The sequence below is a fragment of the Suncus etruscus genome, chromosome 12, assembly GCF_024139225.1.
Source record: "Suncus etruscus isolate mSunEtr1 chromosome 12, mSunEtr1.pri.cur, whole genome shotgun sequence".
NCBI lineage: Eukaryota > Metazoa > Chordata > Mammalia > Eulipotyphla > Soricidae > Suncus > Suncus etruscus.
In genome coordinates, this window is record NC_064859.1 from 19,072,126 (window position 1) to 19,085,340 (window position 13,215).

General features: G+C 47.1%; 2 protein-coding genes across 2 annotated transcripts in view; one reads left to right on the plus strand and one right to left on the minus strand.

Annotated features, from left to right (window-relative positions):
- LOC126024106 (centrosomal protein of 135 kDa-like) overlaps positions 1-9,851 on the minus strand; it is a 26,271-nt gene extending 16,420 nt beyond the window's left edge. Inside the window, exons 1-3 of the mRNA XM_049784560.1 lie at positions 9,840-9,851; positions 8,044-8,187; positions 7,872-7,982 (exon numbers count right to left, since the gene is read on the minus strand). Of these exons, the coding sequence (XP_049640517.1) occupies positions 7,872-7,982; positions 8,044-8,187; positions 9,840-9,851 (267 nt within the window). The remainder of the gene's footprint in view (positions 1-7,871; positions 7,983-8,043; positions 8,188-9,839) is intronic.
- LIPT1 (lipoyltransferase 1) lies at positions 8,043-11,779 on the plus strand. Its single transcript, XM_049785077.1, has 2 exons — positions 8,043-8,063; positions 10,577-11,779. Exon 2 carries the CDS (start codon positions 10,578-10,580, stop codon positions 11,697-11,699), a length of 1,122 nt encoding a protein of 373 aa, XP_049641034.1. The 5' UTR covers positions 8,043-8,063; position 10,577; the 3' UTR covers positions 11,700-11,779.
- The last annotated feature ends 1,436 nt before the right edge of the window (positions 11,780-13,215 follow it).

Sequence of the window (13,215 nt, forward strand, 5' to 3'; positions counted from 1 at the left end):
GAAAACTGTAAAATGACCAATTAGACAAGTTTAGTGGGCAGAGGCTGAGTCTACCTGACAGTCAAGAGCAGTCAGGAGAGTCAGTTACCACTTTCTCCCACTAATAGAGTGTATCCAGAAGGAAGAAAGAGCGACCAGCGATGCTTGTGCAGCTCCCCACCCTCAGGCTTCAGAACGAATACATTCATTGCTCACTCACACCATCTATGGACATTTAAATGCAATTTGTTTGGCTCTACAGGTCTCAGAGAGGTTAAGCAAAAGTATTTGAGTTATCATGAATGCCAAGATAGAACCACAGCCCATTCAAAAACGGGAAGCAGATGAGCAGTGGACAGGAGGTAGACACATCACATCTACAATTCCTTGCTATTTCTGAGCTGCATGACCCTGGGTTCCTCATCTGTAGAACAGACAATAATAATAGTGCTTGACTCATACAGTTTTGGTGAGGATTAAATTAGTAAAGCAAAGGGGCCGAAGAGATAGCATGGAGGTAAGACGTTTGCCTTGCCTGCAGAAGGTTGGTGGTTCAAATCCCGGAGCCCCATATAGTCCCCTGAGCCTGCCAGGAGCAATTCCTGAGTGTAGAGCCAGGAGTAACCCCTGAGAGGTGCCGGATGTGACCCAAGAACCAAAAAAAAAAAAAAAGTTTGGGGCCAGCGAGGTGGCACTAGAGGTAAGGTGTCTCGTTAGCCAAGGAAGGACTGCGGTTCGATCCCCCAGCATCCCATATGGTCCCCCCAAGCCAGGGGCAATTTCTGAGTGCTTAGCCAGGAGTAACCCCTGAGCCTCAAATGGGTGTGGCCCGAAAAACCAAAAAAAAAAAGTAAATCAATCTGTCAATAAATCTTTATATGTTATTATTACATATCACTATTAGTAATTCCTCTTAAGTCTTTCTTTTGGGGTCACACCTCGTGGTACTGAAGGGTGAAAGGTTGCTCATTATCTTTGCACATAGCTGAGCAATCCCCAGTACCCCCATAGAATCCCCCAAGCCCTCCAGGAGTGATTCCTGGAGGAATCACACAGAACCAGGAATAAGCTCTGAGTACCACTGGATGTGGAGACAAAAAAAAAAAGAAAAAAAGAAAAAAAGAAAGAAATTCAAACTTGATGATCTTGTTCATTTGAAGACTATAAAGAACACAAGAGATTTCTTAGACAACCCCCAACGGAGAAAACCCTGAGACAGTCAATAGAACTATGATCTGAGGATGCTGCATATATATATATATATATATATATATATGTGTGTGTGTGTGTGTGTGTGTGTGTGTGTGTGTGTGTGTGTTTGTGCACAGACACTGGGATAATGGTGAAGGATCCTGGCATTCTGAGGGTGGAATGGTGGATATGCCAAAAAGATATATGCACACCTTTGTTCACTGTTGCACTTAATAGACAGGATACAGACACAAGCTGAATGTCAAACACTATTGGTTACAGACCAACAACTTCTGGTTACAGAAGTTATGCTACATGAGCTGGAGAGATAGTATAGCAGGTAAGGTGGCATTTGCCTTTTTTGCAGCCAACCCAAGTTTCTTCTGTGGCACCACATCTAAACCAGGCGTAAGCCCAGAGCATCACTAAGTGTGGTTCAAAAATACAAAAGTTATGGTATACACACAATGGAAAACAATACGTTGTAAGAAATTATAAAATCATTGTTACTACCACGTGTATGAAACCATCATCATATTAAGTAAAGTAGCTCAAAGGAAGGACAAGTACTGGATGATCACACTCATCTGTTGGAGAAAGAGAGAAAATAAGGGAATAGAAGATATCCAAAAAATACAAACTCTTGGATTAGAATACTTCAATTATCAAGCAGTAGAAAGAAAAGGTTTGGGGATGTGAAAGAGTGTTGTAGAGTGGGTGGAGTGTAGCAACTTTGTAAATTAATATCAAAACTTTAGCACTATCTTAACTTGATGTATTCTAACCAAAAAATTGCCTGTTTTGGGATTCTGAATTTATTTTCCATAAAAAGTCAACTTTTCTTTTTATTGTCTCAGAAAGTTTAAACTTTAAAGTAGGAAGTAATAGCCTCACGAAGAAATGAAGTAAACCACACAACATCTTATTAATACTTTTTTGTTTTGGGCCACACCTGGCTGTGCTTAGGGCTCTGAATACCATATGAGATGCTATGGATGGAATCTTGGCTGCATGCAAGGCGAATGCCATAACCTATGTATTATCATACCCTCTGCTTTCTTTATGAATACTCTTGACAGAATTTTATATAAAAAAACAAGAAGTGAATGAATATTTTGGTGTAGTAAAACTACAATGCTTAACTCTGCTTATTAAAAAAATATCAGAATCTCTTGGGGCTGGAGAGATAGCATGGAGGTAAAGCGTTTGCCTTTCATGCAAGAGGTCATCGGTTCGAATCCCAGCGTCCCATATGGTCCCCTGTGCCTGCCAGGAGCAATTTCTGAGCATGGAGCCAGGAGTAACCCCTGAGCACTGCCGGGTGTGACCCAAAAACCACAAAAAAAAAAAAAAATCAGAATCTCTCTAGTCATCTCATCCAAACCCTAGCTCTTGAATCCAGACTATAAAGAGATAGCTTTTATTCTAAAAGCAGCACAAAAACAGTGGCCTTTGGAGAAGTAGCATGTGTCAAGAATGTTGGGAAGCAGAAAGATTAAATAGTTATTTTCTAAGAGTTTTCTGAACTAAAAGAATACAAAACATGGGGCTGGAGCAGTAACACAGCAGGTAGGGTGTTTGTTTTACATACACAACTGATTCAGGTTGGATCCCCAGCTTTCATATAGCCTGAACTGGCTAGGAGTAATTCCTGAGCGTAGAACCAGGAATAAGCCCTGGGCACAGTTGGGTGTGTCCCCCAATACAAAATACAAAGATAAATGTTAAGAGACAAAGAAAAAAACATTCTTATGATGTTCCATAAGGTGAAATGATGGAACACTATAAGAGAACACTAAAAGCAAAATGACTACAAGTTATAACAAGGATCAATCTTTTTTCATTCAGGTTTTTTTTTGCATAACAATATAGTTTTATTGAAAGAAATTTAGGGAGATGTGAGAGAAGAGATATAGATTCAAAAAAGAATACGGGCTTCTCCAGAGTGGAAAACAGCCACAGGACAAATCTTTTATCTTTTAAAATAAATTAAAAAGTAATTAAACTTAAGAAGTAAAATGCCAATACTTATCACGGTGTTTAAATAAAGATAATTATTAAAAATGCCAATACTTAGTACTTATACTTACTTAAAATGTATACTTGGTACAATTCCATGTTCGTAAAATTCAAAAACAAGTCCTGCAGGGCTGTGTGGATTCCCTCTCAAAGAAGAAAACCATCCAAAGAAAAGCAAAACTATGGCTGTCCGAAAACAGAACAGCGAGCTACCTCCGGGGTGTACAATGGGTAGATGGAAAGATGGGAAAACGAAAACTGTCGCTACCAAACAAATTATTCCCTAACGAATCGAAGACACAGAAAGGGCAAAGAGAACCAAAAAAGGGGAGACGTTTTTTAAACTGCAGGAAGGGGAAAGGTGTACTGTCCTTTCGGATATTTCACTAACGCATCTTCAGTGTTCTGTTCACCTATCAACTAAAATACAAAAGGAACCCCCTTTTAGAATGGGGCTACCCAAGCTACCGGGCTTGCCTGGGAGACGGTCCTGGGTGCAGGTTCCTGAAGACGGACCCCATCCCCGGCTACGGAAGATTGCTTTCTTTTCCTTTGGTTGGAGGGGACCGACCCACTGCCACCTTGTTTGTCTCAACCCCAAATTCGCTTTTTCCAGCAGAAACCCCGGCCAGGCACCCGCGTCTATTTCTGCCCCAGGAGCAGGCGCGTTCCCGGTGCAAACGCCTGTGGGGAGCTGTGGTCCAGCCGGACCCCGAGTCTTGTAGGAAGGCACCGGAACGGGAGTCCGGGAGTCGGGAGGCTCGGAGTGAGGGGCCCCGAGAGCCTGGTCGTTTGAGATCGGCCAGCGGTAGCCATGGGAACCGGGGGACGGACGCCAGGGCCCCGAGGCTCCGGGCTGCCACTCCGAGGCTCCAGCGCTCCCCACCCCGTCCCGCTCTCCTCTCCTCTTCGCAGGCGCCTCCGCCGCGCCCGGCCCCACGGCCTCTACCTGGAGCGCCGGCTCTGAGCCCAGGCGGGCGCCGTGGTCTTCCCCGGCGCTCATCCCGCCAGCGGCCGCGCCGGACCCGGGCTCGCTCTGAACTCAGCCGGGCCCGCCCCGGACCGGCCTGGACCTGCCCGCACCTCCCCGGGTCCGCCCCGCCCCACGGCGGACCTATCCGGACTCACCTGAGCGCACCTGCCTGGCCGGGCCCGCCCCGCACATACCTGGGCCCGCCCCACATTTACCTAGGCCCACCTGAGCGCACCTACCTGGCTGGGCCCGCCCCGCACATACCTGGGCCCGCCCCACATTTACCTGGGCCCACTGCGAAACCTATCCGGACTCACCTGAGCGCACCTACCTGGCCGGGTCCGCCCCACACATACCTGGGCCCACCCCACATTTACCTGGGCCCACGGCGAAACCTATAGGGACTCACCTGAGTGCATCTACCCGGCTGGGCCCACCCATCACCTTCCAGCCCACAGCCGACCTATCCAGACTCACCTGAGAGCACCTACCTGGGCCCGCCCGTTAAACCTACCTGGGTCCACCCACCACCTACCTGGGCACTACCGCACATACCTGAGCCCACGAAACCTATCCGGACTCACCTGAGCGCGCCTACCTGGCCGGGCCCACCCATCACCTACCTAGGCCCACGGCGGACCTATCCGGACTCACCTGAGCGCACCTACCCGGCCCGCCCTCTCGGCCCCCTGGGTCCCCAAGGCCCACCCAGGCCAGCCCAGCGAGCGGGAAAGGCGGCGGGAGGGGGTTGGCGGGGCGCCCGCCGCCGGCCCGTACCTGAGGGGGGCTCTCCTCCACCGCCCTGGCGCCTTCTCGACGCTTTCGTGCCCTGCGCGCGCCCTCGCCTCGTGGGGGGGTCCTACCTGATGCGCACGTGCCCGGGGGGTCCTAGCCGCTCTACGCGCGTCCCAAGGACTGTCCCGTCTCCTAGTAACCAGAACTAACGAAGCCACCCCCTCTCTCGGCACTCGCTCGCTAGCGGGGGGCGAGATCGCGCCTCTCCTCCAGGGCCCGCAGCACCCGGGGCTCTGCCGCCCAGGCGGTGCTACTTTCCCCTGGCTGTGAGCATTGCCCTGAGCATCACACCCGGGGCTGCGAACCCCGCATCTCCCAGGGAAGCCTTTGGCGGGGGTCGAGGCGCTTCCCCAGGCAGGATGCGGCCGGCCCCCTGGGGTGCCTGCGGAACTGTTGGGCGAGGTGGAGCTCTAGGGAAGCGGGAAGGAGGAGATGGAGACTGGACGTCCGTCCACCTAGCTAGGCCAGACTCGGGGGAGTTCAGCGCGGGAGGGGAGCGGACGGGACGTGAAGAGGAACGAGGGGCGAGGCTGCTGGAGGGTGTCCTGAGGAGCCAAGTCTTGTCTGGGAGCCGGGGAGGGAGAGGCTGGGTGCAGAGGCCGACAGGCCAGAGAGGCTTACAGGCGTGGGAGCCCCTAACGCTGTCTCAGGCCGACACCGGCACTGATTTTAGCCCAGGAAGGCGATTCCAAAAAAAAGTGTCTCCCTCATCTATGGGTTTTAAGAAAAATAAAAGACATGTTTGCAATAATTCCCAGAGACAAAAGAGGAGGGCTGGAAGGTCCAACTCAAGACAGGAAGCTCGCCACAAAGAGTGGTGAATGCAATTAGAGAACTATCATAACAATGTGAATGAATGAGGGAAGTAGAAAGCCTGTCTCAAATACCAGCGGGGTGGGGAGAGGATAGGGAGGAGGGAGATTTGGGGCATTGGTGATGGGAATGTTGCATCAGTTAAGGGGGACTTTCTTTACATTGTAGTTGAAACCCAACTACATTCATTGAAACCCAACTATAATCATATTTGTAATCAACGTGTTTAAATAAAGATATTAAGAAAAAATAAACTATGGTACATATACACAATGGAATATTATGCAGCCATCAGGAGAGATGAAGTCATGAAATTCTCCTATACATGGACATGGAATCTATTATGCTGAATGAAATAAGTCAGGGGGAGAGATAGAATAGTCTCCCTTATCTATGGGTTTTAAGAAAAATAAAGACATGTTTGCAGTAATTCCCAGAGACAAAAGAGAGGAGGGCTAGAAGGTCCAGCTCACGACATGAAGCTCGCCCCAAACAGTGATGAATGCAGTTAGAGAAATAACTACATTGAGAACTATCCTAACAATGTGAATGAATGAGGGAAGTAGAAAGCCTGCCTAGAGTACAGGTGGGGTGTAGGGAGGTGGGAAATTTGAGGTATTGATGATGGGAATGTGGCCCATGACTGAAACCCAACTACAATCATATTTGTAATCAAGGTGTTTAAATAAAGATATTAATACTAATATTAACATTGTTAACATTCAGGCCCCATACCAGAGCCTTTCTCCCTAGCCTGGGGAGTGCTGGGAGGCTCGGCAGGTCCCCAGCCGTCCTTGTCTTTTCCCCCTGACTCCAGGCCTTCCCTGGGTGCCAGCTCAGATGGCCAGAAGTGGGTTCAGGTGGACTTATAGTGGTCCTCAGGCTTCCCCTCTCCCTCCGTACTCCAGGGGGAGGTGCATGGGGAGGAGGGCGGGCAGACATTTGGCTTCTGGTTTTCTCCTTGAATCTGGAGACCAGCTCTTGCCAGGTATAGGGTTTTTCTCCCCTGGACTTCAGTCTTTCCCTGGGCGCCGGTCTAGGTGGACTCTATAGGGGTCAAAAGGCTTTCCCCCTCTCTCTCCCTACACTAATGGGAATGCGCTCTGGGAGGAGGGCGAGCTGTTCTAGCACTGGTTTATGTTGGGACAGTCAGTGGAAATTTTTTCTCCTTGTTTTCATATTGATAGTATTGTGTGCATATATTCTATATGTCCATAATATCCATCTTGTATTGGGACCTTGATACTGCCCTACAAAGCTCATTTCTAATATTTTACTGCCTCAGTCCCAACCCTTACTTCCCTCCATCTTCCCATGTAGGTGCAGCTAATGACATGAAGCTCACCACATAGAGTGATAAGTGCAGTTAGAGAAATAACTACACTGAAAACTACCATAACAATGTGAATGAATGAGGGAAAAAGAAAGCCTGTCTCAAGTACAGGTGTGGGTGGGGTGGGGAGTAGGTAGATCTGGGAAATTGGTGGTGGGAATCCTGCACTGGTGAAGGGAGGGTGTTCTTTACATGACTGTAATCACGGTGTTTAAATAAAGATGATTGGGCCCGGAGAGATAGCACAGCGGCGTTTGCCTTGCAAGCAGCCGATCCAGGACCAAAGGTGGCTGGTTCGAATCCCGGTGCCCCATATGGTCCCCCGTGCCTGCCAGGAGCTATTTCTGAGCAGACAACCAGGAGTAACCCCTGAGCAACGCCGGGTGTGACCCAAAAACCAAAATAAATAAATAAATAAATATGATTAATATATTAAATATTAATAACAAATATTATTTAAGTGTTAATATTAAATATTATTTAAATATCAATATCAAATATTATGAATGGCCCGAGAGTTCGAGTTTCTCCCATCCCGCGCGGCTGCTTCCCCGCCGGCCGTTGGCGCGAAGGGCCGGCCCGAAAGTCCATTACCGAGCAGGCGAGGCCCAAACTAAGTGTGCCCGAAGCAAGTCCCAGGGCTGTGGAGCAGCAGCCCCGCCTCTACAGAGCACTTCCGGTTCCTCTGGCCCACCCCTTCCGGCCCCGTGGATCCGCCCTTCTGGCCCTTTCGGACCGCGCTTGACCCGCCCATCTCGCCCCGCTTACCCGTCCTTCCCGGAAGTTCCGGCCCAGCTGACCTGCACCCACCCCCAAGCCCCTGCTTCCGGCGCTGCCGCCGCCTCTCTCCTGGCGCTTCCGGTCCCTCTGGCCCCGCCCCTAAGCGGAGTTTCCGGTTCCGTTGACCTCGCCCCTTTCACAGGCTTGACACGCCGGAGACCGCACGACCGGAAGTGGCAGGTGGGTGAGGCTGGAAGCTGCCCGGGAGCGGAGTGGGCCCGTGGCTCTGCGGAAGGGGCTTGGCCCAACGCGGCGTGCGGAATAGCACCCCGCGATTACCGGGGAACGCTATGGAGCTGGGCCCCTGTGATCGGGGAAGGCGGTGCAGGCATGGATTTCAGTGGGTTCAATTAGGGGAGGGCCGCCTGGACAGGCCCGACCTTGCTGCCGTCCTTCCCGTGTTGTGCGATGCTGAGAGAAGCCTGCCCAGCAGCCCGTGGCACCCCCAGAACCAACACGGACACGAGGGACCGGCCCCTGCGGGGCTCTGAGTTCCCGCTCGTGTTGCTTTGCTTCTTTATTTATTTTTTTTATTAATATCTTTATTTACACACCTTGATTACAAACATGATTGTGATTGGGTTTGAGCCATGTAAAGAAAACCCCCCTTCACCCGTGCAACATTCCCATCACCGGTGTCCCAAATCTCCTTCCTCCCCATGGAGTTTTAAGGGGGACTAGGCCAACTCGAGTACTCTTTCCAACATTTTGAAATAGAATTTTAAAATTCCTCTCAGTGCACTATTTTTTCTCACTATTCTAGTTCATTTTCTGCTTGAATTCAAGATCATAAAAAGGAACAGAATGGAATAGCTTCTTTTTATCACATTTCTGTCTACACTGGTTTGTTTCTAGTCTTTCGATATAAACCATTTTTTTTAAAAATTAATCTTTAAACACCGTGGTTACAAATATGATTGTAGTTGGGTTTCAGCCATGTAAAAGAACAGCCCCCTTCATCAGTGCAACATTCCCACCACCAGTGTCCCAAATTTCCCTCCTCCTCACCTCGCCCCCACCTGTACTCTACACAGGCTTTCCACTTCCCTCATTCATTCTCATTGTTAGGATAGCTCTCAATGTAGTTATTTTTCTCACTACACTCATCACTCTTTGTGGTGAACTTCATGTCGTGAGCTGGACCTTCCACCCTCCTCTCTTTTGTCTCTGAGAATTTTTGCAAGAATGTCTTTTGTTTTTCCTCTCCGAACACCTCCCTCCTCTCACATCTTTTTTGCTAAACAAGTTCTGTTCAGTAAAATCTTCGCTTCATAAAAAATTCACAAATGAAATTGGTCCCTGGCACCCCCTATAGCAGCTCTCAACACCATCAGGATAATCCCAGGCACTCCAGTGTGGCCCCCAACAAAACCACAAAGATAAAGCCAAGAATCTGCTCTTACAGGACATAAGTTTAAACAGGCCTTCAAGCTAGAAGACTGTGGAAGCTGTGGTCTGGCCTGTCACAAGCACAGGCGAGGGACAGGATGGAGCTCTGTTCCATGAGCCCAGGGCTCTTGTGGTTGCTGGGCTGCCTACTGAGACCATACTGCTATGCTATCGCTCCAGCCCCCCCCCCCATACATATTTTTTCTAACTTGTCAATGTTACTGGTTTTTGTTTTTAGGTCACAGCTCTACACTCGAATTACAGTACACAGAGGGCCATGTAGGACGCCAGGGATCAAATCTAGGTTGACTGAGGCCAGGTCAAACACCCAACCCAGTATACTATAACTGGCCCCAGCAGGGGTCATTTCTACTACTCAGGGATAACTCCCAACAGTATTCGGGGATGATATGGGGAGCCAGCTGTTGAATCTAGTCTGCCGTGTGCAAGACGAGAATTCTAACCTGCTGTATTACCGTTCTGGCCCCTTAGGATGATTCCTTATATCTGTCCTTTTGGAATCAGTTATCCTCACACATGAGCCTATTTAGGCATTCATGTGCCTACGTTTTCCGGCATCTAGTAAGTGCTTAGCCTAACTCCTTCATCTCTTTCGATTTTTGCTCAAATACCTGACTCCTCAGTGCTTGGGAGCACTTGATCTTAGATTGCTCCCAGTGGTACTTGGGGGACCATGCTCAGGTCATTGTAGTATCTCTGACCCTCAGGATTTATTTATTTATTTATTTTGGTTTTGGGGACACACCTGCCGGCGCTCAGGGGTTACTCCTGGCTCTGCGCTCAGAAATTGCTCTTGATGGGCTTTGGAGACCATATGGGATGCAGTAAGTCGAACTACCACCTGTCCTGGGTAGGCCACTTGCAAGGAAAACTCCTTTCCTCTGTGCTCTCTCTCCAGCCCCTCAAAAGTCTTTTTATTTTGGTTTTTGGGTCACACCCGGCAGTACTCAGGAATTACTCCTGGCTCTACACTCAGAAATCATTCCTGGCAGGCTCTGGGGACCATATGGGATGCCAGGATTTGAACCACAGTCCTGCATCCAAGGCAAACACCCTACCTCCATGCTATCTCTCCGGCCCCATTCTTCTTTCTTTCCCCTTATCCTTTCCTTATCCTTACCCTTCAGTGCTCAGATATTATACCCAGTTCACTGCTTAGGAGTCACTTTGATGCTTGGGGAGGAAATGATTAAGTTACAATTCAATAACCAAGTATCGATACCTGGAAAATAGAAATTAAAATTTCTTTCCTTAGTTAATGTTTTGTCTTCCATTTTCAAAAGCATGCTGATCCTACTGTCAAAGAAGAATTGCTTCCAGTTACTATGTAACTTAAAGGTCCCAGCTGCTGGATTTAAAAGCACAGTGAAAAGCGGACTCATTTTACAGTCGATTTCCAATGATGTTTACCAAAATCTGGCTGTAGAAGATTGGATTCATGACCATATGAATCTAGAAGGCAAGCCAATTCTTTTCTTGTGGAGAAATTCTCCCTCTGTTGTCATTGGTAGGCATCAAAATCCTTGGCAGGAATGTAACCTGAATCTGATGAGAGAAGAAGGTATAAAACTGGCTCGCAGAAGAAGTGGTGGAGGAACCGTCTACCATGATATGGGTAATATCAATCTGACCTTTTTCACAACCAAAAAAAAGTATGATAGGATGGAAAATCTCAAATTAGTTGTGAGAGCTCTGAATGCTGTCCAGCCCCAGCTGGATGTTCAAGCCACCAAAAGATTTGACATTTTACTGGATGGACAGTTCAAGGTCTCAGGAACAGCTTCTAAAATTGGCCGGACTACTGCTTACCATCACTGTACTTTGCTATGTAATGCTGACAGAACCCTTTTGTCAGCTTTGCTCCAGAGTCCTAACCAGGGGATTAGGAGCAATGCCACTGCTAGCATACCTTCCATAGTCAAAAATCTCTTAGAAAAAGATCCCACTCTGACTTGTGAAGCATTGATCGAAGCCATTGCCAAAGAGTATGCGGCTTATCATCAGATTGATAATCACATTAACCTGATAAACCCATCAGATGAGACCTTATTTCCTGGAATAAATTCTAAAGCCAAAGAACTTCAAACTTGGGACTGGATATATGGCAAAACTCCAAAGTTTAGCATAAACACTTCCTTTCATGTATTACATGAACAGTCATCTTTGGAAATTAAAATATTTATAGACATAAAAAATGGAAAAATTGACACTTGTAATGTTGAAATACCAGATCATTGGTTGCCACTAGAATTATGTAGGAAATTGAATTCAAGTATTATTGGCAGTAAATTTTGCCCTATTGAAACTACTATGCTGACAAACACATTATGTTGCACATGTCCAGAAGACAATGAACTGCACAGTAAATGGAATTTTCTCTGTGAAAAAATTAAGGGAATAATGTGATTCCTAGAAAATTTCATATTGGTAGTTTCAATGAGAAAATAAAACATTTAAATCTACATTGTATGCCTTAAAATTAAAAAAAATAAGAACTAGTCTTTTTTTTTGGGGGGGGGGTCACACTCGTCAGCACTCAGGGATTACTCCTGGCTCTATGCTCAGAAATCACTCCTGGCAGGTTCAGGGAACTATATGGCATGCTGGGATTCGAACCACCATCCTGCATGCAAGGTAAACGCCTTACCGCTGTGCTATCTCTCCGGCCCCAGAACTAGTCTTTTACTAATACTGTACCATTTGGAATAGTCTGTGTCTTTTGTTTCTTGCCCGTATGTTCTATGCACCTCTACTCCAGCAAACTCTTTGCTGATTTTAATATGTAGCATGAATGTATAGTTTGACTCCTTATTGCACTACCCTCTTGGAGATGTATATGTATGTGTGTGTGTGTGTGTGTGTGTGTGTGTGTGTGTGTGTGTATACTATAGTTAGTACTGAATATTCTGACCTCAAAAAGTTATTTTCTTTTTTTTTTTTTTGGTTTTTGGGCCACACCCGGCGGTGCTCAGGGGTTATTCCTGGCTGTCTGCTCAGAAATAGCTCCTGGCAGGCACGGGGGACCATATGGGACGCCGGGATTCGAACCAACCACCTTTGGTCCTGGATAGGCTGCTTGCAAGGCAAATGCCACTGTGCTATCTCTCCGGGCCCAAAAAGTTATTTTCTTACCTCAGGAATAAAACCCTAATTTCTGTTAATCTGATATCCTGACCGAGAAATGTCAAAGAATATCATTAGAACTTTCTGGAAATCCTGGTCTTTTTTGCCATCTCAGTCATGTACCTGCTCTTTCCCAAACATAAAATAAATATATGTTCTTTGTGTCTGAAATAGCCCAATAGGTCTGCTCTGCCCAGTTTCATTCTCTGTGGCTCTGACCCTCCATTAATTTAAGTGTCTTCAGTGATGTGGTTTATAATGTAGAATCCAGAACTCTATTGTTGTCTATACAGTAACTTGTTCTTTACATTTCTGTACGTACCTGTACCCCATCTCTCCTAGAATCATTGAACTTAGGATTCTGTCTCCAGCTAGTCAGGAAACTAGCATTTGATCTGGATAAGTACATTTACTCATATAGTTGATTCTAAAATGCAAACTTTTACAAATGTGCCAGTAAATGTTGAATGAGCTTTAAAACTCATCTGGACAACAAATGAGTGATGTTTTCCTCTTATTAGGCCCATATTTCTCTGTTGTGGTTTTTTAGTTTGTTTTGGACCAGATCCGGTGGTTCTCAAAGCATACTCCTGGCTCTACATTCATTGATCACTCCTGGTGGGCTCGGGATCCTAAGTAATGCTGGGGATTGAATCCTGGTCAGCCACATACAAGGCCCTACCCACTGTACTTTGCCACTTAAACCCCTCCCCCTTACTTCTGGTAAGAAGAGTCTTGTCAATAATCTTTTTCCTCTAGTTAAGATTGCCATTCAATTTATATTCATAATCAGTACTCA

Excerpts from the sequence above, each read along its gene's own strand:
- LIPT1 (XM_049785077.1), top strand. The coding sequence starts at position 10,578 with ATGCTGATCCTACTGTCAAAGAAGAATTGCTTCCAGTTACTATGTAAC.